Source organism: Eretmochelys imbricata, chromosome 6, assembly GCF_965152235.1.
Source record: "Eretmochelys imbricata isolate rEreImb1 chromosome 6, rEreImb1.hap1, whole genome shotgun sequence".
NCBI lineage: Eukaryota > Metazoa > Chordata > Testudines > Cheloniidae > Eretmochelys > Eretmochelys imbricata.
This window is the reverse complement of record NC_135577.1, coordinates 119,699,263-119,719,845: the sequence shown is the minus strand read 5'-3', so window position 1 is coordinate 119,719,845 and position 20,583 is coordinate 119,699,263. Positions and strand designations below refer to the sequence as shown.

Sequence of the window (20,583 nt, the reverse complement as noted above, 5' to 3'; positions counted from 1 at the left end):
GCTTTATAGTACTTTAAAGTTTGCTTTAAAGAAAAATCAAAAGGTAGGGCTAAATTTGAGTTCTTGTCTCTAGGGCTGCCCATTGAGGTTTAATTCTGCATGGAGCAGTGTTGCTAATTGTCCTGTTTTTATCAGGGGTCTTATTACAGTTGATGTCTTTCTTAAAGCCTCAGCTGCTGGAGTCATGCTATTTTGTAAGACTCTGTGTTAATTTAAAAAATAAGTCTCTAGCTCTCATAGCTGAGGAGAAAAGCTGGAAAACATGAACCAAGTGCACCTCAAAGGTTCAGATGCCAAAGGGCAAATAAAGAGCCCAAAATGAAATATTTTTTAAAAAAATCTCATGATTTATAAACCGACGCCATGATTTCTGGGAATTGACTTATGATTTGTGAATGCTTGAGCTGGAAATACTTATATAGGCCCCAGTGCAGCAAACACGAACATAAAATGCATGTGAAGTACCCATGGGACTATTTACACACGTGTATTTTCAGGACTGGGGCTTTAGATTTAGTCAGAGATTCTAAGGACAGAAAAGACCATTATGATTATCTCGTCTGCCATGCTGAATAACATGAGCCACTGAATTTCACCCAGTAATTCATGCATCAAGCCCAACTGTGGGAAAAGTGAAAGACGTTTTTATGTTTGAATGTTGGACTTTGGTAAAAAAAAAATTAAAAGTAAGACTACGAATGAAGCAATGGGTCCCACATCGTCTTGGCTTACAGTAGGTTATATATATCATCCCATGGTTCTGTCTGTATTTAGATTAAACAACTGCTCATCAGAAAAAATACAGAAAGAGCTCCAGTGACCAGCATCTGGAATTTCTCTGGTTTAGTGTGGAGGTTCGTTTGACAGGATTGGTGTTGTGAGTAGGGACTGACTTGCAAGTGTTTCTTAAATTGCTAACTAAAATCTGCTCTCCGGTATCAGTCATGTTTGGGCTAAATTACAAATAAAGGAGCAACACTGTTTTGCTTTAGTAGGGCTTATTTCTTTCTGAGCAATCAGCTTGTTCTCCAGTGTTTCCTGCACAAGTAATTATATTTAATAACTCACTTGCTATTAGCAGTTAGTGACCACTGTTTGTTAATGGACAAGACTAACAAGAGCAGTTTAATATATCAAATAGGCTGTTAGCTGTATTAATGATTGGCTTGTAGGAGTTAATGCTCTGATAAACAGTAGTCTGCTGTTATAATGTGACCGTTTTATAAAATTACATGGTGTTTTGCTAAAAATAAAAAATAATATAGATTGGGTGAGCTTCCAGTTTAGTCTCAGGAAATACTTATAGATCTAAAATGAGTGAAAATTGATATTGGACCAGATTTTGCTTTCAGTTTGTAGGGGTGTAAATCACAAGCAATACCTCAACTTCAGCAGAATGTCTCCAGGTTCACATGCAGCCCAGGATCTGAACCTGAAACGCTAGAGTCAATGGAAGCTTTGTCACTGGTGTCAATGAACTTTGGATCAGTTCCGTAATTATTATTATTAGAGAAGAATTTGGTCTTTTTTTCCAGCAACAAATTATTCCACACAAGGGATAGTTGGTTTAGCAGCTGTCATTATTCAGAGGTTTAAGAAGCACCATTATAGAAAGAGCTGTGAGAAGGAAGTGGTATAAATAGATTAAAATTAGTAGAGGAACTAAATAGAGTTAGTTCCTGGTACATTAAACTGTGCAGCTGTTTCTATTTGGTTTTAATGTATTCAACTTCAGTTCCATTTACAAGAAAGGTCAGTAGCATTTCTGAAATAGTAGCTGTGAGAGCCAAGGTATTCCAGTCACTTACTGTCTCACTTGTGAATGTAACCAGTGTTTTGTATAAATTTAAAAATAGGGCTAGTTGCATATTGCCCTTACCATGCCAAATGGGGATGATACCAAATTACTTGAGAATTATGGGTTATTGGTAAAGGGAACAGCTTACACTTTGGGAGGATAAAGAGGTTTTGTTTGTTTTATTTTCTAGACGCTGAATGAGCGTGCTCTAATTTTTGTATAGCTTCAGTGTGAACTGAGGGCAGACTAAACCATAAAGTTAGAATAAGGCAAAGCCAAGTGTTCTGGCTTTGTTCTCAGAGGCAAAAAAACAGGTTTTCCAAATAGCGCTAACATAAGGGGAAAATACATAAAATTATATTTAAGATTACAGTGATTCAAAGAGAAAGTGCAAGAGTATTCTCACTACTTCGTTTCCTTCTATGGTCATTTGCATTGAGGAAACAAAAGCCAAGTCAGTTTTAAGAGAGAGCATTCCTGAGTGAGCTCACTTAGGGCTAGATCATTCCCATTAGGCATAGCCCAGCATAAGGGGATGGGACAAAGCTGCACAAGTCAAATGGAAGCACCAGGAAGTGTTCTGACTTCCGGGACACTCCTATGCACAATAGGAACATGCCCCTCTCTACTCTCCTTCAGGGCTCCTTGTTCAGTTTCTTGACAGAGGATCTCAGCATCTCTTGGAGAAAAGTAGAGAGGAATGGTGTTGCCCTGAGTGCAGGAACTGCAGTTCTGCTCTCGCTCTGAGCTGTGCATAGCAAAGTGTTATGGCAGTGGTCACCAGATGGTGCTGTTACACACAGTCTTACAAGTTCTTAGCAGGATCTGAGCAAATTTTTAGTCTTGGAAGAAATGCTGCATTGTTGTTGGTTTTCTGAAATTTCTTTCGGAAAGCTTGGCAAGCAGCAAGAGGATTTGCTCGCTGCCTTAATCTCTCTAAATAGAATCAATTTGGAGGAAGAATTGGCTGGGGACTGGTGTTTGGCTGAGAGTTTTGAGTGAGGGCCTTGCCTGCATGCCATGTGTGACCATCACTGTTCCAGGACTGGTGTATATGTATAAATCAGTGGTTCCCAAACTTGTTCTGCCGCTTGTGCAGGGAAAGCCCCTGGCGGGCCGGACAGGTTTGTTTACCTGCCACGTCCACAGGTTCAGACGATCACGGCTCCCAGTGGCCGCGGTTCGCTGCACCAGGCCAATGGGAGCTGCCGGAAGTGGCACGGAACAAGTTTGGGAACCACTGGTATAAATAAAACAAGTTACGCTAAGAATGTACCCAAACTGCACATCACTGATTTCTTCTTGGATGGGAAGCTGACTAGCAGGACCTGGACATCTCTGTTGCTCAGCAAAGGGGCAGTGGGGGGTACTAGCTCACAATTTTATCATCACCATATTTGGTGTTTTTTTCTTAAAGCCACGGATCCTAGAGTTATGTGATTACCTGAGAATCTCAGTTTAGTTGTTTTTTTTTTAACCTAATGTTTCTGGCCCCCATGGTTGTGGAAAAGAGCTTGAAAATATGAACTCTAAAGGCTAAAAACCCAAAGGTAACTAAAAAGAACCCAACATGTGTTATTTATTCATTTTTTAAAGTCTCATAAGCTAATGTCATGGTTTTGGGGGAAGCTTGACCCCTGATTTTTGAATGTTTGGCTTTGGCAGTACTGTGTGTGTAAGAGTGGAAGGTGAAGAGGAAGAGGGCTCTTTGCACCTTCCTTCCCCACAGTTCACCCATGTAAGGTAAGTTACTTAAAGGGACTACTCACGTGCTTAAGTTAGGCACATGCATAAGTACCTTGCGGGCCAGAATCTGACTACCTTAGGTCCTTAGTGCTCATTAGAACCTCTCCCCATTTCTACCAATGGTCTTTCCAGATCTGATTTAACATGACCATTACTTCTAATGAGGTTCACAGGAAGGATCTCCTCTGCTTCTGACTAGAAAACCAAGGAAGAAGTAGAAAGACAGATCTCTAGTGTGTTATAGAGCAGCTTTGTAATTAATGTTGTCGGACATATTTTATTTTAATTCAAATTTTATCTAACCATTGCAAAAGTGGTTTGGTTTAGACACTCTAAACTCATTTTATTCCTTAGTCCCTTGGCAGTCTTCTGCACCAGTTATTATCTTGTAAAGTTGGAAAGTATGCAAAATATGGATTTTCTGCATAAACATAAACCTTTGTGTGCTCCCACAGGTTTTGGCAGATATTATAAACTTCTAAATAAGTCTTCCCGAGGTTAGCTGCTCAGCTAGAGTAGCCTGAAGAGATTTTTAAGCCCCATAAGAAAAAAAACTTTTCAAAGAAACCTGGGTGCAAATCAGACATTTCAGGTGAACCTTGTAAATTTCAAAAGCCAAAACTAACTCCTTTTCAAGAAACTTAAATGTCCTTTGTTTACTACTATAGCACCTGAAACCTGACCCCTTGAAGGCCTATGGACATTGGAAGCTTCATGCTTACCATCGTGGAGCTTACAAGATCTGTGGTTGCTGCTCAGCCCACATAAGGTCTGCTGGCTCATTCTGTGGACTTTTCAGCTCCACGGTTTGGCACTTTTAAATTTTCAGGTCTTGCCTACAGTATTTACAATGTCTCCGACTGCAGCCTTGTAATGGTTGCAAGTTGCCCTTCATCATTAGCATGGAACTTACAAAGTCCATGGAGTGTAAGGTCCATGCTGACTATTATGGACAGCTATCATGACTAACTAGAAGGGAGGTGATAAAAGTATTTAAAATAATGAATGGTCTACAGAAGGTAGATCTGGAGATTCTTTTCTCACTGTCTCATAACACAAGAATAAGGGGACAGTCAATAAAATTAAATGGTGGCAAATTCAAAACAGATCAAGGGATTTTTTTTTTACACAATATGTAAATAGCCTGTGAAACTCTCTACCACAGGAGGTCACTGAGGCCAAGGACTTAGCAAGATTAAAAAAAGGATTGGACATTTATATGGATAAGAAGAATATTCAGAGTGATCATAGTTAATGCTAACACAAATTTTGGAAGGAATTAAAAACCTTTGGTACAAATCAATCTCTAACTATTAGTGAGCAGGATGAGACCTTCATGGGGGCAGATGACAGAATCATAGAATATTAGGGTTGGAAGAGACCTCAGGAGGTCATCTAATCCAATCCCCTGCTCAAAGCAGGACCAACACCAACTAAATCATCCCAGTCTGGGCTTTGTCAAGCTGGGCCTTAAAAACCTCTAAGGATGGAGATTCCACCACCTCCCTAGGTAACCCATTCCAGTGCTTCACCACCCCACTAGTGAAATAGTGTTTCCTAATATCCAACCTAGACCTCTCCCACTGCAACTTGAGACCATTGCTTCTTGTTCTGTCATCTGCCACCATTGAGAACAGCCTAGCTCCATCCTCTTTGGAACCCCCCTTCAGGTAGCTTGAAGGCTGCTATCAAATCCCCCCTCACTCTTCTCTTCTACAGACTAAATAACCCCAGTTCCCTCAGCATCTACTCATAAGTCATGTGCCCCAGCCCCCTAATTATTTTCATTTCCCTCAGCTGGACTCTCTTCAGTTTGTCCACATCCCTTCTGTACTGGGGGGACCAAATCTGGACATAATACTCCAGGTACAGGAGGGCCTCACCAGTGCCAAATAGAGGGGAATAATCACTTCCCTTGATCTGCTGGCAATGCTCCTACTAATACAGCAGACCAATGCACAGAACCGTCCCTAGGGAATGGTGAATTGGGGCGACCACTCCGGGCCCCGCACTTTGAGGGGCCCCACGGGCCAGCGCGATTGGCCAGCACCGCACAGGCCACTGGTGAACTGCTGGCTGGGGGAAGCTACCCCCAGCCCTGCCCCTTCCACTCGAGGGAGAGCACGCGCACCGGAGCGCCAGGAGGGAGAGTGCACAGCAGTGCCGCTGCAGCCTCCCCAGCCCCGGAGCGCCAGCAGGGTGAGCACGCACTGCAGCCTCCCAGCCCTAGGAAGGCGAGCGGCGCTGCCGAAACGGGGCCCAGGGGGGAGTGGAGTCTGGGCGGGGACACATCTGGCTGTTTGGGGAGGCACCGCCTCCCCCAGCTTCCCCTACTGACCCCCAGCACTGTTGGTCCTGGAAGTGATATCACTTTCGCCTCAGGCCCCGCACCCCTCTAGGGACAGCCCTGCCGATGCATGTTAATTTTCATCATCTGAGTTAGATGCCACCAGCAGAAGGCGGATTTTCTTTTTTGGTGGTTCGGGTTCTGTAGTTTCCACATTGGAGCGTTGCTCTTTTAAGACTTCTGAAAGCATGTTCCACACCTCGTCCCTCTCAGATATTGGAAGGCACATCAGATTCTTAAACTTTGGGTTAAGTGATATACCGATCTTTAGAAATCTCACATCGGTACCTTCTTTGCATTTTGTCAAATCTGCTATGAAAGTGTTCTTAACACCAGCATGTGCTGGGTCATCATCCAAGACTGCTCTAACATGAAATATATGGCAGAATGCATGTAAAACAGAACAGGATATATATAATTTTTCCCCAAGGAGTTCAGTCACAAATTTAATTTACAATTTATTTTTTTAACGAGCATCATCAGCATGGAAGCATGTCCTTTGGAATGGTGGCTGAAGCATGAAGGGGCAAATGAATGTTTAGCATATCTGGCACCTAAATACCTTGCAATGCCGGCTACAAAAGTGCCATGCGAATGTCTGTTCTCACTTTCAGGTGACATTGTAAATAAGAAGCAAGCAGCATTATCTCCCGTAAATGTAAACAAACTTGTTTGTCTGAGCAATTGGCTGAACAAGAAGTAGGACTGAGTGGACTTGTAGGCTCTAAAGTTTTACATTGTTTTGTTTTTGACTGCAGTTATGTAATGAAAAAAATTCTACATTTGTAAGTTGCACTTTCACGATAAAGAGATTACACTACAGTACTTATATAAGATGAATTGAAAAATACTATTTCTTTTGTTTATCATTTTTACAGTGCAAATATTTGTAATAAAAAAATAATATAAAGTGACCAGTGTACACTTTGTATTTTGTGTTGTAATTGAAATCAATATATTTGAAAATGTAGAAAAGCATCCAAAAATATTTAGTAAATTTCAGTTGGTATTCTATTCGTTTAACAGTGCGATTAAAACTGCAATTAATTGCAATTAATTTTTTTTAATTGTGATTCGTTTTTTTGAGTTAATTGCCTGAGTTAACAGTGACTAATCGACAGCCCTAATAAAAAACAATGATCAGGTCTGATAGAAGCTCTTCTGGCAGATCTGTTGATTCCATGAGAGAAACAATGGGGCAAATATTAAACTACTGAACCTGTTACATCTGCTCTCTCTAGGGGAGTGAAGAGGATCCCTGTGTCTGAAAAGATCTTGAACCTGCCACTCCATCATGCCAGGTGTTGTGAGAAGTGGAGTGATGAAGCAACTGGAGGGAGTAAGAGAAGAGTGTTGGGGGCAAAGTAAGGATCATCTGATGGGGAGAGTAGGTGAGGGAGAGGAAGACAGAGGGAAGCTATGGAAGGAACAGATTGGGCGTACAGGGACAGAAAGGCAATAGTGACAGGGAAGAGAGATGGGCAGAGAAAATGAAGAGGAGGAGGATGCATGGGTGGTGCGTGAAACGTTTGTTGGGGGAGACTTGCCCCAGCCCCACCCCTTCCGTGCCCCCACCCCCGCCGGAGCTCAGAGCCCCCCACCGTGGCTGCTGTCTCCCGCCCCGGGCTAGAGCCCCCAGCACCAGGAGGGCAGGAGGCGTGGCTCCATCCCCAGAGCGCTGAGAAGGCGGGTGGTGCAACCCAGAGCGCCAGGAAGGTGGATGGCATGACCCCAGCCCCGGAGTGCCAGGAGTGCAGGTGGTGTGGCCGCAGCCTCTAGAGCACCAGGAGGGCAGGTGGCGTGGCCGCAGCCTCCCCAGCCCCAGAGAACCTAGCTGGGGCCACAACACAGGGACAGGGGAGCTCGCAGGAGGGGGCCTGGGGACAGAGAGTGGGTGGGGGCCACACCTGGCTGTTTGGGGAGGCACAGGTGTGGCCCCCACCTATGATACCCGGTGCCCATGGGAGGAGGGGGGAGAAGGTGAGAAAAAGAAAACAAAAGTTAAAAAGAGTAAATGGTAGGAAGGTTAGAGAGGTGGAAAGGAAAGAGTAGAATGAGGAAATGGAAGGACAGGAAAAAAACCACAAACCCTCTTACGATTAGAAAGATTTGCTTTATTTACGTACGGTATTCCATTTGCACAATAATGTACAATGGCTGAAAGGAGGAGAGTTCAGTGGGATGGGAATAATTTTTAGATTAAATATAGCCAGAGGGCTGCAGGGGGAGAGTTTTGAGGCTGACTGGGGGCCAGACCAGGATTCCCACCAACCAAATCCAAGTTCTGGGAACTGTGGATCTGATCTCAAGATTAAATAAACTCCAAGATTCCTGAATCCATCAGAGGCTTCAGTGAGACCAAGACAGAATCAACAAGGGCCTATGTACCTTAATCCGCCATAGCCATTCTTCTGGATACTCTCATCAGATCAAGCACAGCTAAGCAGGGTCAGGCCTGCTCTGTGCTTAAATTGGGACCTTCAAGGGACCAAATTGTCTTGTATTGCAAAGATTACAAAGTAACTCACTAGAAAACTCCAGCCAAACAATAGCAGCAGAGAAGGTAGGAACCCATCCAATTCCCCACAATGAGCTGTGAACTTCAGAACTTAATGAGGAGTATTTAAATACTGACTTTACTAACGACAGATGATTTTTATTTTTTAAAACAAACAAGCAATATGCCAGTCTGGGAAAAATGTCCCTGCTTGCAGCTTTTTCAAAAAGTCCTGTATTCCTCAAGATGCAAGCACCACACACCTCACCTGACCATCAATGTTAACGTCAGTGAAATGTCCCCAGAGATCCACTAATCATTGCATAATCATGAAAGAGTACCCGGGCTGAAAGTAAGCCATTACGGGCCAGTACGGCATATTGGTACAAAGTGGCCGCTGGTTTAAAGCGTTGACATGGCAGTGCTTTAAAATTGTTGTGCCTTTTGCCTCCCCCTCCCCCAGCTGCCAACGGTGGGTAGGGGATGGGGGCAAAAGGATCAGCTGCCCTGGGGCCAGCGATTTAAAAGGGCCTGGGGCTCCGGCCACCGCTGCCACTACCAGTGGCTGGAGCCCCGAACCCTTTAAATTGCTGCTGGAGCCCTGGGCGGTGCAGGCCAGGCAGCATGCAGATGGGCTGGCTGGGGGATGCTGACCCTCCCCCCCGGCCCCAGCCCTGCCCCTTCTGCCCAAGGCCCCGAACCAGTAAGTCTTCGGCGTTATTTTCATCTCTGAGAGTACCCCTTTCTGCTTATGTACTCAGGTTTCTAACCACCAGAGGAGTGAAGTTCTGGAATAGCCCTCAAAAGGGAGCGGTGGGGGCAAAAAAACTAACTGGCTTTAAGACCAAGCTTGATAAGTTTATGGAGGGGATGGTATGATGAAACTGCCTTCAATGGCAGGTAGCCAATCTGTGACTGCTAGCAGCAAATATCTCCAATAGCTGGTGATGGGACACTAGATGGGGAAGGCTCTGAGCTACTACAGAGAATTCTTTCCCAGGCTGGTGGATTTTGCCCATATGCTCAGGGTCTAACTCAGTGGGTTTCAATCTATGGTCTGCAGACTGCTGGGGGTCAGCACGCTATGTCTAAAGGGTCCACAAAAGGTGACTATGAAAATAAAGTTTCAGATCCCAGAAAAGGCATCCATTTTTCTGATCAATGAAAAGTATTTGAATATCCCCCCACCTACAGGTCAAAATCAAAGAAGTGTTGTCATTACCATAGAAGCCCACAGTTTAGCACCCTTTCTAATGCTGCGCAAAATGCCATGCCAAGCAGGTGTAACATTTATCGTTGAATTCTGTTCAGACAGTTTTCAGTCTAAGACTTCTTTAGTAGGGGTGCACGGACCAAAGCAGCTCTTGTTTTGGCGTCTCTCTACTGGAGAGCTGGGGTGAGCTCAGCTCACTACTCCAGGAACGTAGCTTTCTGCACATGAAAGTTCTCTGGCCATTGCTGTTCATCCCAGACTGGCATCGTGATCAGGTTCCACCACTCGCTGCTCATTTCGCAGGCCCAAAAACGCCGCTCCACTGTGTGCAGCTGGTCAGTGAATGCCCGCAGCATCTGGTGATTTTTATTCACTGTCCAGATCATCCATGCCTCAGTTTCCCCATTTTCAGTGCTGTAACCCTGGCTGCTGTGGTGGTGGTTGTAGCTCTGCAACTGTAGCTGTTGTCTCTAAAACAGATGAGACCTCCACTGATCCGTTCAGCATCTGTGCGTCTGACAGCAAGATGGTGGAGAGATTGAAAACAGTCATGAGGAAGAGCCGATTATGGAACAGAGGGAATTGTGGAAACTTGGCCACCAACTCCCACAATTCCCTAAGAGAAGTGCTGGTATCCCACAATACACTGCAAACATTACCTACAAGGCAGTGTGCTGCAAGGTGGCAATGGGGGGACTGGGATGTCTACCCATGCTGTCTCTAAGCGTATGTCTACACAGCAACTAGACACCTGCAGCTGGCCAGTGCCAGCCGACTCAGGCTTGTGGGGCTCTCAGGCTAAGGGGCTGTTTCACTGCAGTGTAGACTTCCAGGTTCAGGCTGGAGCCAGGTCTCTAGGACCCTGCGAGGTGGAAGGGCCCCAGAGCTCGGGCTACAGCCTAAGCCTGGAAGTTGACACTGCAATGAAACAGCCCCGCAGCCCAAATGCTCCCGAGACTGAATCGGCTGGCACAGGCCAGCTGCAGGTGTCTAGCTGCTGTGTAGACACATCCTAACAGGACCTGGTGCATGGGCAAAGACAGCTAAATGTGAACTCACTCTCGCGACATACTGATATTGTTACGTGGGCAAGTGTTTCACCATAAAACTTTAGAGTATAGACGTGGCTTAAATGCCAAAGCCCATGTTAATGGTACATGGCATAGTTAATCACAAAATGCAGGCAATGCAACTTTTAAGGCTTGAATAGCAAAAATATTTGTACATTTTCTATTCCTGTTTTTCTGGTTCAATGTGTAGCTTTAATATTACTATTTCTGTTATAAAATATGTGTGATAAAACACAAGATGTGCAAAGCTTTGCACGGGCCAATGCAATGTTGCTGCTGGAAGATTTAACTCTTGCAATTCCTGACTTTTTGCATTAATGTCAATTGTTGCATATAATTATATAATAGCAATCCTTCCCGCTGCGATCTGCGATTTAATGTTTCGTGAGATAACATGAGACAGTGTGAAACCACTTTGCAGAATAGCAACATGAGAAATAGCAGGGTTTTGTAATTTGTAAGGTTCACAGGAGTCTTCAGGATACAAAGCACGGCAGGTGCACATACTTCCATATGGAAATTAAGAAACTCTCCCAGCCATTTATCGCTAATGAGGGAATTAAACCATCTTACTTTCCACGACACACCACAAAACCAAAGCTCAGGCTAGGGCACTTTTTGTTAGAGATCGCAGGAGAGATTTAGCAGTGAGATGGGTCAGGAATGAAAACCGTTCTCTTTATTCTAATATGCATAACCTAATCTCCATTCCAAGAAAGTGATTCACCACTGGCACAGGGCTCCCCTTTCCCGTCTGTGTCCCGGCATGGGCTGTTGGGGTCTGGCTACCCTGCAATAAAACCCCAGCGGCTGGCACACGTCGGCTGACTCAAACTCGGACTGTGGGGCTCCAAAACTGCAGCTGAGACATTTGGGCTCGGGCTGGAGCCCGGGCTCTGTGACCCTCCCTCCTCACTGGGTCTCAGAGCCCGGGCTCCGGCATGAGCTTGAACCTCTACCCTGCAGTTTTACCCGCCGGAGTCTGAGTCAGCGGAGACGGGCCAGCTGTGCAGCTGCGGGGCGGACCTACCCCGGGCAGGCAGAGCTGACCCGCCTTTCCAGCTTGAGCACGCTCTGGTCTGTGGATCGGGAAACGCCGGGGGCGGGAGCAAGTCCCTGCCCACCACCACAGCGCTGCTCCGCTGCCTGGCCCGCCCGCGCGCGGTGCCGGCTCCGCGCCCAGCGCTTGGCTGAGCTCCCGCCTCCGCCCCTTCCCGAGGGAGCCGGGCCGGGCTCCCAGCCCTGGGTGACAAAGCGGGCAGCGGCGAGGGTCCCCCTCTGTCCCCCAGGCAACCAATCGCCCCGGGGCCCGCCGCCCTCCTGCCCCGGGCTGGCTGGGCGCAGGGATGCGGCTTTTCCAGCAGCTCCGGGGGGGGGAGCGGGAAGCAGCCCCAGGCAGCCTCCCCGCCTCGCCTCGCCTCGCCCCGGCCGGGCCGGTTGCAGGCTCCTCCCCGCGCTGTCACACATGCCTCAGGTGCTTCCTGCCCGCTCGCCCGCCTGGCTCGCGCGGGCAGGGCCGGCGATGCGCTCTGCCGGGGCCCGGCGCGAGCGGCGGCGGCGCCCGAGTTTCCGCGCCGGCTGAGGGGAGGCTGCGGCGGGCGGGCGGGTGCGGAACTGGCGGCGGCGGCGGCTTCCTGCTGCGGAGCGGCGAGGGCCGGGAGCTCCCGCTGCGGGGACTCGGCAGCCCGGCCGGGCCCGCCTCGGCTGGGGCGGGGACGCTGCTGCTGCTGCTGCTGGGGCGGCGGGTGGTTGCTTCCCCGCGGCAGGCGAACTCCGGCGGGCTCGCTGCGGCCAGAGCCCCGTCCCCGCCCCGAGCCCGGTGATTGGCGTCCCGGCGGGCAAGGGAGGGGTGCGCCTGGATTGGGCGGCGGAGGGGGGCTTGGGACTGGTCTCGGGCAGTATGGCTCAGAGGTGGGGGAGCGGGGGCTGCCTGCCCCACTGAGGAGGGGCTGCCGCTGGTGGACCCCCCCCCCACGGGAGCTGCTGCGCTCAGCATCCCCGCCGGCTCTCCATTAGTGCCCCCTCCGCCTCTCGCTGCCCAGCCGGCTTGCCATGGCCGGGGCCATGAAGTTCAACGGGTACATGAAGGTGCGGATCGGCGAGGCGGTGGGTCTGCAGCCCACCCGCTGGTCGCTGAGACACTCGCTCTTCAAGAAGGGCTACCAGCTGCTGGACCCCTACGTGGCGGTGAGCGTGGACCAGGTGCGGGTGGGGCAGACCAGCACCAAACAGAAGACCAACAAGCCCACCTACAACGAGGAGTTCTCTGCCCCCGTCACCGATGGCCGTCAGCTGGAGCTGGCCGTCTTCCATGACACCCCCATCGGCTACGATGACTTTGTGGCCAACTGCACCCTGCGCTTCCATGACCTCTTACACACCCTGGGCAGCGCTGACAGCTTCGAAGGCTGGGTGAGTAGCTATCCTTCCGTGGGGACGTGGGCTGCCCACGGAGTGTGTGCTCCTATATACTGGTATGTACATTCACACACCTGAGGGCATGCACGAGCACTTGTACACCTTTATGTATACACCCATGCCTCTGCGCTCCTACGCCTGCCTTCAGTCACACTGCTCCGTGCATTCTGCATGCAAGGGCGACAAGGTGCATCTGGGACGGCCACCATGTTGGACAACCTGCTGAAGATTGAACTGGGGACCTCCAGGGCTAAAAATATGAGCTCAAGAGCCCCAACAAGGGGCTGTAAAAACTCATATTCTCTCTGAATATGTGAGTAATGCACACTCACTAGTGGGTTACACAGGCACACCTACAAACTCTCATCCATATGTGTATGCTTGCCGTTAATTGCAGACGTATGCACACCAGGAAGGATACATTTCCTTACAAATCTACATACGTACATACCCATACACCTGTGGATATGCACACACACTTTGGGCGAAATTCACCCCTGAATTTAAACAAGTTACAGGGATGAACTTGGCAATGCATGATCATGCATAGATCACATACATAACAGCATAAGCCAAACATCAGTATTTGCAGGTTGTTCCCCAACTTTCCAAGTAGGTGCAATTTGCATCCTTCCCCTCAGAGCTATAGTTCATGTTTCAACTCTAATGATGGAGTAGATGATATACAGAATCATAGAAATGTGGGGCTTCAAAGGACCTGAGCTGGTTATTGAGTGCATCCCTCTGTGCTGAGGCTGGATTAAATATACCTAGATCATCCCTGACAGGTGTTTGTGTACCTTGTTCTTGTTCTTCAGTGAAGGGGATTCAGTGACAGGGATTCAAAAACCTACCTCAAACCTGATCTAGTGCTTAACTATGCTTAGAGTTAGCAAGTTTTTCCTATTGTCCACCCTAAATTTCCCTTACTGCAGGTGAAGCCGATCGCTTCTTGCCCTACCCTTAGTGAACTTCGAGAACAATTAATTACCGTCTTCTTTGTAAGAGCCACTAACATATTGGAAGACTCTTATCAGGTCCCCCATCCCTCACACAGTCTTTTCATCTCTAAACTGAACATGCCCAATGCTTTCAGCTTTTCCTCAGAGGTCAGGATTTCTAAACCTTTTTATCACTTTTGCTGCTCTTCTCTGGAATCTTTCCAATTTTTTCACATCTTTCTTAAAATGTGGTGCATAATAATTATCTCTGTGTCAGTTAAAGGCTCTCCTGCTTTCATTTCCAGAGCTAGAATATGGGAAAGGGAAGTGTATCCATCTAGCAATAGTTTACAGTTTGACAAGAAATGCTGAATGAAAATACACACCGTTCCAGGTAGACAGATTGCAGAGGAGTTTGGATATTCCCAGAAGGAATTAACAGTTAATAACTTGTTGAGACCAGACAGTTTAGTCAGTGTAGTCAAAAAACCACCAGTCAAATCACACTGATGATGCATGTGGGGGAGAGAAGTGCCACTGGAGAGAACAGATAGATATCGAAATCTTAGCTGCCAGTGCTTTCCTTTCTCAGTTCAGCACAGTGGCTGAGAAATAGCATTATGTATCGAAGTACCAGAGAGACGATTGTGTCTATAGAAAAATACAACATTGGTGCTACACATCCTGCTTATTTATTGTCACCCCCAACAGTGTGCTAAGTGCTCTCCAGCCAAGCATGAGGTTCCTGCCCTGTAGAATGAGCGGTTGAAATACATAATGGATTGATGAAAGGATAAGGCAAGGGAGAAGCCTCATGCAGTGTGACAGCATTGTGGTTCACACCCATCTTGTCAATCTTTTTGTTAATATTGGTTATTAGTTTTGTCGCCTATTTCAATAACACTTGTTTTAGGTGGAAGGGCTCAAGTCCTCCTTATACAATGTATGGGCTACACACCTATAGATATCCGTGCAAAATCTGTACGTGGTGCTGCAGCTACACCATTGTAGTGTAGATACTGGCCACAGTGATGGAAGGGATTTTAGCTGGGTTGACAGAAGAATTCTTCCATCGACCTAATGGTGTCTACACCAGGGCATAGGTCATTTTAACTAAATCTCTCATGCATGTGAATTTGCCACACTCTTGATTTTGATAGGGCTTGTCTTCACTACCCAGGTAAGTCGACCTAAATTATGCTACTCCAGCTACGTGAATAGTGTAGCTGGAGTCACCATAGCTTAGGTCAACTTACCCGGGTATCGTCACTGCACTGTGTTGATGGGAGACCCTCTCCGGTTGATTTACCTTACTCTTCTCGGAGAGATGGAGTACCGGGGTCGACTGGAGAGCGCTCTGCCGTCGATTTAGCGCAGGGGTGGGCAAACTTTTTGGTCTGAGGGCCACATCTGGGTATAGAAATTGTATGGCGGGCCATGAATGCTCATGAAATTGGGAGTTGGGGTGCGGGAGGTGGTGAAGGCTCTGGCTGGGGGTGTGGGCTCTGGGATGAGGCAAGAAATGAGGAGTTCAGAATGTGGGAGGGGGCTCCAGACTGGGGCAGGGAGTTGGGGTGCAGGAGGGGTGAGGGCTCCGGCTGGGGGTGTGGACTCTGGGGTGGGACTGGGGATGAGGGTTTTGGCGTGCAGAAGGGTGCTCCGGGCTGGGACCGAGGGGTTCGGAGGGCAGGAGGGGGTTCAGGACTGGGGCACGGAGGGTTGAGGGCTCTGGCTGGGGGTGCAGGCTCTGGGGTGGGGATAGGGATGAGGGGTTTGGGGTGGGCCTGAGGGGTTTGGAGGGCTGGGGCAGGGGGTTGGGGCGTGGAGGGAAAGACTCAGGGGTGCAGGCTCCAGGTGGCGCTTTCCTCAAGCAGCTCCCGGAAGCAGCAGTGTGTTCCCTCTCTGGCTCCTATGTGGAGGCATGGTCAGGCTGCTCTGCGTGCTGCCCCATCCATAGGCGCTGCCCCTGCAGTTCCCATTGGCCATGGTTCCTGGCCAATGGGAGCTGTGGGGGAAGGCGCTTGGGGCAGCAGCAGCATGCAGAGCCCCCTGGCCTCCCCTATACATAGGAGCTGGAGGGGGAACGTGCCGCTACTTCCAGGAGTCGTGCAGAAAGCCCCCGACTCCGCTCCCCAGCTGGAGCGTGGAGCAGGGCAAACCCTAGCCCCGCTCCTGGAGGGAGCTTGAGGGCTGGATTAAGAGGTCCGATGGGCCAGACATGGCTCGTGGGCCATAGTTTGCCCACCCCTGATTTAGCGGCTCGTCACTAGACCCACTAAATCAACCCCTGCTGCATTGATTGTGGCAGTGTCGATCTCCGCATAGTGAAGACAAGCTCATAGCTAGGTTGACACTACTAAAACTTAGTCTGACCTTTCTACATTGCTGAAGGCTGTGAAAAATTTCATGCCCTGTGCAACATTGTCAGCCTAACCTCCACTGCAGATGTGGCTAGGTCAGTGGAAGAATTCTTACATAACATATCTTCAGATATGTTTTAAAGAGGATGGCGATTAGCTGTTCTCCATATTCATTGGTGGTAGGACAAGAAATAATAGGCTATCTGCAGCAAGAGAGATTTAGCTTAGATACTAGGAAAATCTTTCTTGCTATAAGGATAGGTGTGTACTGGAATAGGTTACCAAGGGAAGTTGTGGAATCCCCATCATTGGAGGTTTTTCAGAGCAGGTTAGACAAACAGCTGTCAGGGATGGTCCAAGTTTACTTTGTCCTGTCTCAAAATGGGGGGAATGGACTAGATGAACTCTTGGGATCCCTTCTACACTACCTATGATTTGTATGATTCTGTGTATGAAAGGTTCTTTATACCAGTATAGCTTATTCCCCTTCCTGTGCGAAAATAAGATATACTGGTATAAACACTTTTATAACAGTAGAATTGGTCCTCACCAAAAAGGGGGTTGTACCGCTTTTAACTACACCAGTATAATAAAAGCTGTACAACTTTTGTGGGTAGACAAGGCCTAAGAACTAATGCACTCTTTTTGGTCTGGTGTTCTAAAGTAATATTGTAGCCCTTGATGCATCTAACTAATCGATGGCTAGTGTTTCCTGAAAGCCATAGGAAAGCACAGTGCAAATCTTGCAGTCTGTAATTAGACAATTTAGTATGCTTGAGCATCCAGATGTGGAAAGAGAGGCATCTTTAGCAAGTAGTTTGTCACTACTACTGGTCCTTGTCAGTTAATGTCATATATGTGATGATTTGCTTAATCCATAGCAATTTAGGCCCCAAACTCTTACATATATGAGTAACTTTATGCATGTGAGTAGTCTGGCTATCAGAATGGAATACTGTGCTTGGGGTGCATGTTGAAATTCATATTCGGAGGATCTTCTTAGAATTACCTATGTCTCATAACTCTTCAGATGAGTTGATTTGCCAAAGCCTCTCTGCTAAACAAATGTTATTACAAACTGAATATTTCTGTAATTGCATATTCATTATTAAGCAGGTGTGACATTCATCTTGCACATTTGTAAGAGCATGTTAATAGGGAAGATTTGTAGTGAGGCTCTGCTCTCTTTCTCTTTTTTGTTTACCTTTTTAGGTATGTTTAATATCTCCTGTTAAGTGCCAACATGCCTTGCGTATGAATAAAGTGGGCATAGCTATCTCCACTATCTTGTACCTTTGCGTGCTGAGTGGGTGTAAAACTCTGCCAAACTTGAATGGCAGCACCTTACACTTGCGTTACACAGGTGCATCCAGCTACAGCAGGTGCAAGGCAGTGGATAATCAAGCTCATCATTATACTCTGGATGCTGTTATGTTGTGATTTGCATTGTGATGACAACCCTGGTGCTACAAGAATTATTTTAAAGCATTTATTGAGCTTTGCAGACATTTGTTTAAGGATTTTGCTAGTAGCTCAAGTACGGTGCCTCGTTTACTTGTGCCTCTGCTGACAATCGGATGACACTGAGGCTGTGTCTACACAAGAGATCTTACGGCGGCATAGCTGTACCGATGCAGCTGCGCTGCTCTGAGATCTCTCGTGTAGCTGCAGTATGGCAACAGCGAGAGCACTCCCGTTGACATAATTAAACCACCACCAGCAAGCAGAGGAGAAACTCTCCCGCCGACATAACGCTGTGCACACTACCACTTATGCCGGCAAAACTTATGTCGCTCAGGGATGTGTTTTTTCACACTGCAGAGCAACATAAGTTTTGCAGACATAGGTGGTAGTGTAGATATGGCCTGAGACACAATAAATCAGAGGTTTTCAAACTGTCGGGTGTGTCCCTTGGGGGGAGTGTAAGAATGTTTGGGGGGCCCAGCAGCGATGCCAGGCGGCTCTGGATTCAGCCCAGTGCGGTGGGACTTAGGGCGGGAGTACCACCTCTACCCTCTGACTCACCTCTTTTTGTCTGGTTTGGGGAAGCGCAACCAAAAATTGTAACTCAAAGGAGGTGCGGGGCTTGGCTCAAAAAGTTTGAGAAACACCGCCATAAATAGTGCAAAGTACTGAAGTTTTAACTGAATGGAGAAATTTTTACAATAGATCACTACCAAATATCTTAATATTCATTCCTATGGGACTTAAGTAGTAGCTGATGTAACTTTTAAGCATGGACAAATAGTAATTGTAAGAGCATGTTGGAACAGCATTGAATTGTCATAGTTACTAGGGAGTGATTTAATTGTTGTTACAAAGGTTGTCAGTCTATAGATATAGCTCCTAGAATTTTCAGCACTTTTACTCACCAGCCTTGTTAAACTACCTCAAACTTTTTGTTAGCTTTGATCTTGAAGAGTATGAAGTCAAGGGATTCACCTACTTAAACATCTCTAAAACTACTAGGGGAAAATACACAGATGGACCATTAGATTGATGGGCTTGGAACTGCTGGCATGTCTTGACAGTCTTATTTCCATCTGATCCCATGATGGATGCTTGCACAGTGGCTTGTTAGGAGTTCACTTGGTTGCAATGGGGGTGAAAACTAGCCTCGCCCTTCTTGTGTTGCCTTGCAAAAACCCTTTTAAATTTCTCTTGCAGGGTTGCAAAATTTTCTTTGGTAGGGTTATAATTTTCTTGTAGCAGATGCAGAAGTTTTTCCCTTGTTTTGAATGTGATCAGTAGAATAATTATTATTTATTGTTAAGCATTAACTGCTAACCGGTGTATAAGACCCAAAGGAGGACACTGTCCCTTCCCCAAGTCTTCCACAATCTAGGTGTGCGGGCAGACAGATGACATAGTGAACAGGGGTGCCCTAGAGGATGCTTGTTTTAAGACGCAAAGCTGTGAGCCAGTAGGAAGTTGAGGGTGCTCAGCACCTTTCTGATTCAGGCTACTGAGCATAGGTTGTTGTTGGGGTGTGTGTGTGTGTGTGAGTGAGTGATTTTTGTAGCCTGTGACAGCATATTTCCTGACATGGATTGTCACTGTGGACTTTGCAGAAGTGGATACTAATATCTAAATTGTATCATAAAAGTTGGGTTATTGCTGATTATGTACTATATAGATTGTATTACTTTTAAACCAACCTTTGTACTTTTGGATAATTTAATTATTATACCCAGATGTACAGACACTCTTTTTTGTAACCTATGTACAGTAACTCCTCACTTAACGTCCTCCCACTTAACGTTGTTTCAAAGTTATGTCACTGCTCAATTAGGGAACATGCTCGTTTAAAGTTGTGCAATGCTCCCTTATAATGTTGTTTGGCTGCCTGCTCTGTACACTGCATGTAAGATTTTGTGGAAGAGCAATGACTTTACAAGGGAGCATTTCACAAATTCCTCTTCTCTGCCTCCCCCCCCCTCCCTCACAGCGCTTCCCCCACCGCCAAACAGCTGTTTGGTGATGCTTAGGACTTTCTGGGAGGGAGGGGAAGGAGCGAGGAAGTGCCACATCTCCACTCTTCCCCCTCCCTCCCAGAAAGTCCTAAGCCTGCCAAACAATTGTTTGGCGGTGCTAAGGACTTTCTGGGGGCGGGGAAGGAGCGGGCGTGCAGTGTGCTCTGGAGAGGAGGTGGAGTGGAGGTGGGAAGAGGTGGGCCTGGAGTGGAGCAGGGATAGGAAGAGATGGGCCTGGAGCATCCCCCAGCAAAGTCGGCACCTGTTCTTCTCCGGGTAAGCTGCCACTGCTGCTGTGAAGGTGCTTCCTAGTGTCCTTGCCTGCAGCGGGCTATGCCTGTGTGGCATAAGCCAGGGGCATTTCCCAACTACAGTACGGTACTGTACAGTATATAATGCCTTTTGTCTGCCCCCCCAAAATTTCCTTGGAACCTAACCCCCTGCATTTACATTAAATCTTATGGGAAAATTGGATTAGTTTAACATCGTTTCACTTAAAGTTACATTTTTCGGGAACATAAGTACAACGTTAAGTGAGGAGTTACTGTATTATATAATTTTAATATTAGCTTAATAAAATTTCTAAATCTGTAAAGAGAGATTTGAACAAGAGGTTGAATGATGGACAAAATCTGACTATTGGGTTCAGAAAGAAGTTTTAAAAAGTTGATTGGGTATTTGCCTACCCATTCAAGTCAGTCTGTTGCCCATCTTTAAAGG

General features: G+C 47.1%; 1 protein-coding gene across 1 annotated transcript in view; it reads left to right on the top strand.

Annotated features, from left to right (window-relative positions):
- The first annotated feature begins 12,723 nt into the window (after positions 1–12,723).
- Positions 12,724–20,583, top strand: part of PRKCH (protein kinase C eta) — a 167,696-nt gene continuing 159,836 nt past the window's right edge. Inside the window, exon 1 of the mRNA XM_077820580.1 lies at positions 12,724–13,083. Coding sequence (XP_077676706.1) covers positions 12,724–13,083 — 360 coding nt within the window. The remainder of the gene's footprint in view (positions 13,084–20,583) is intronic.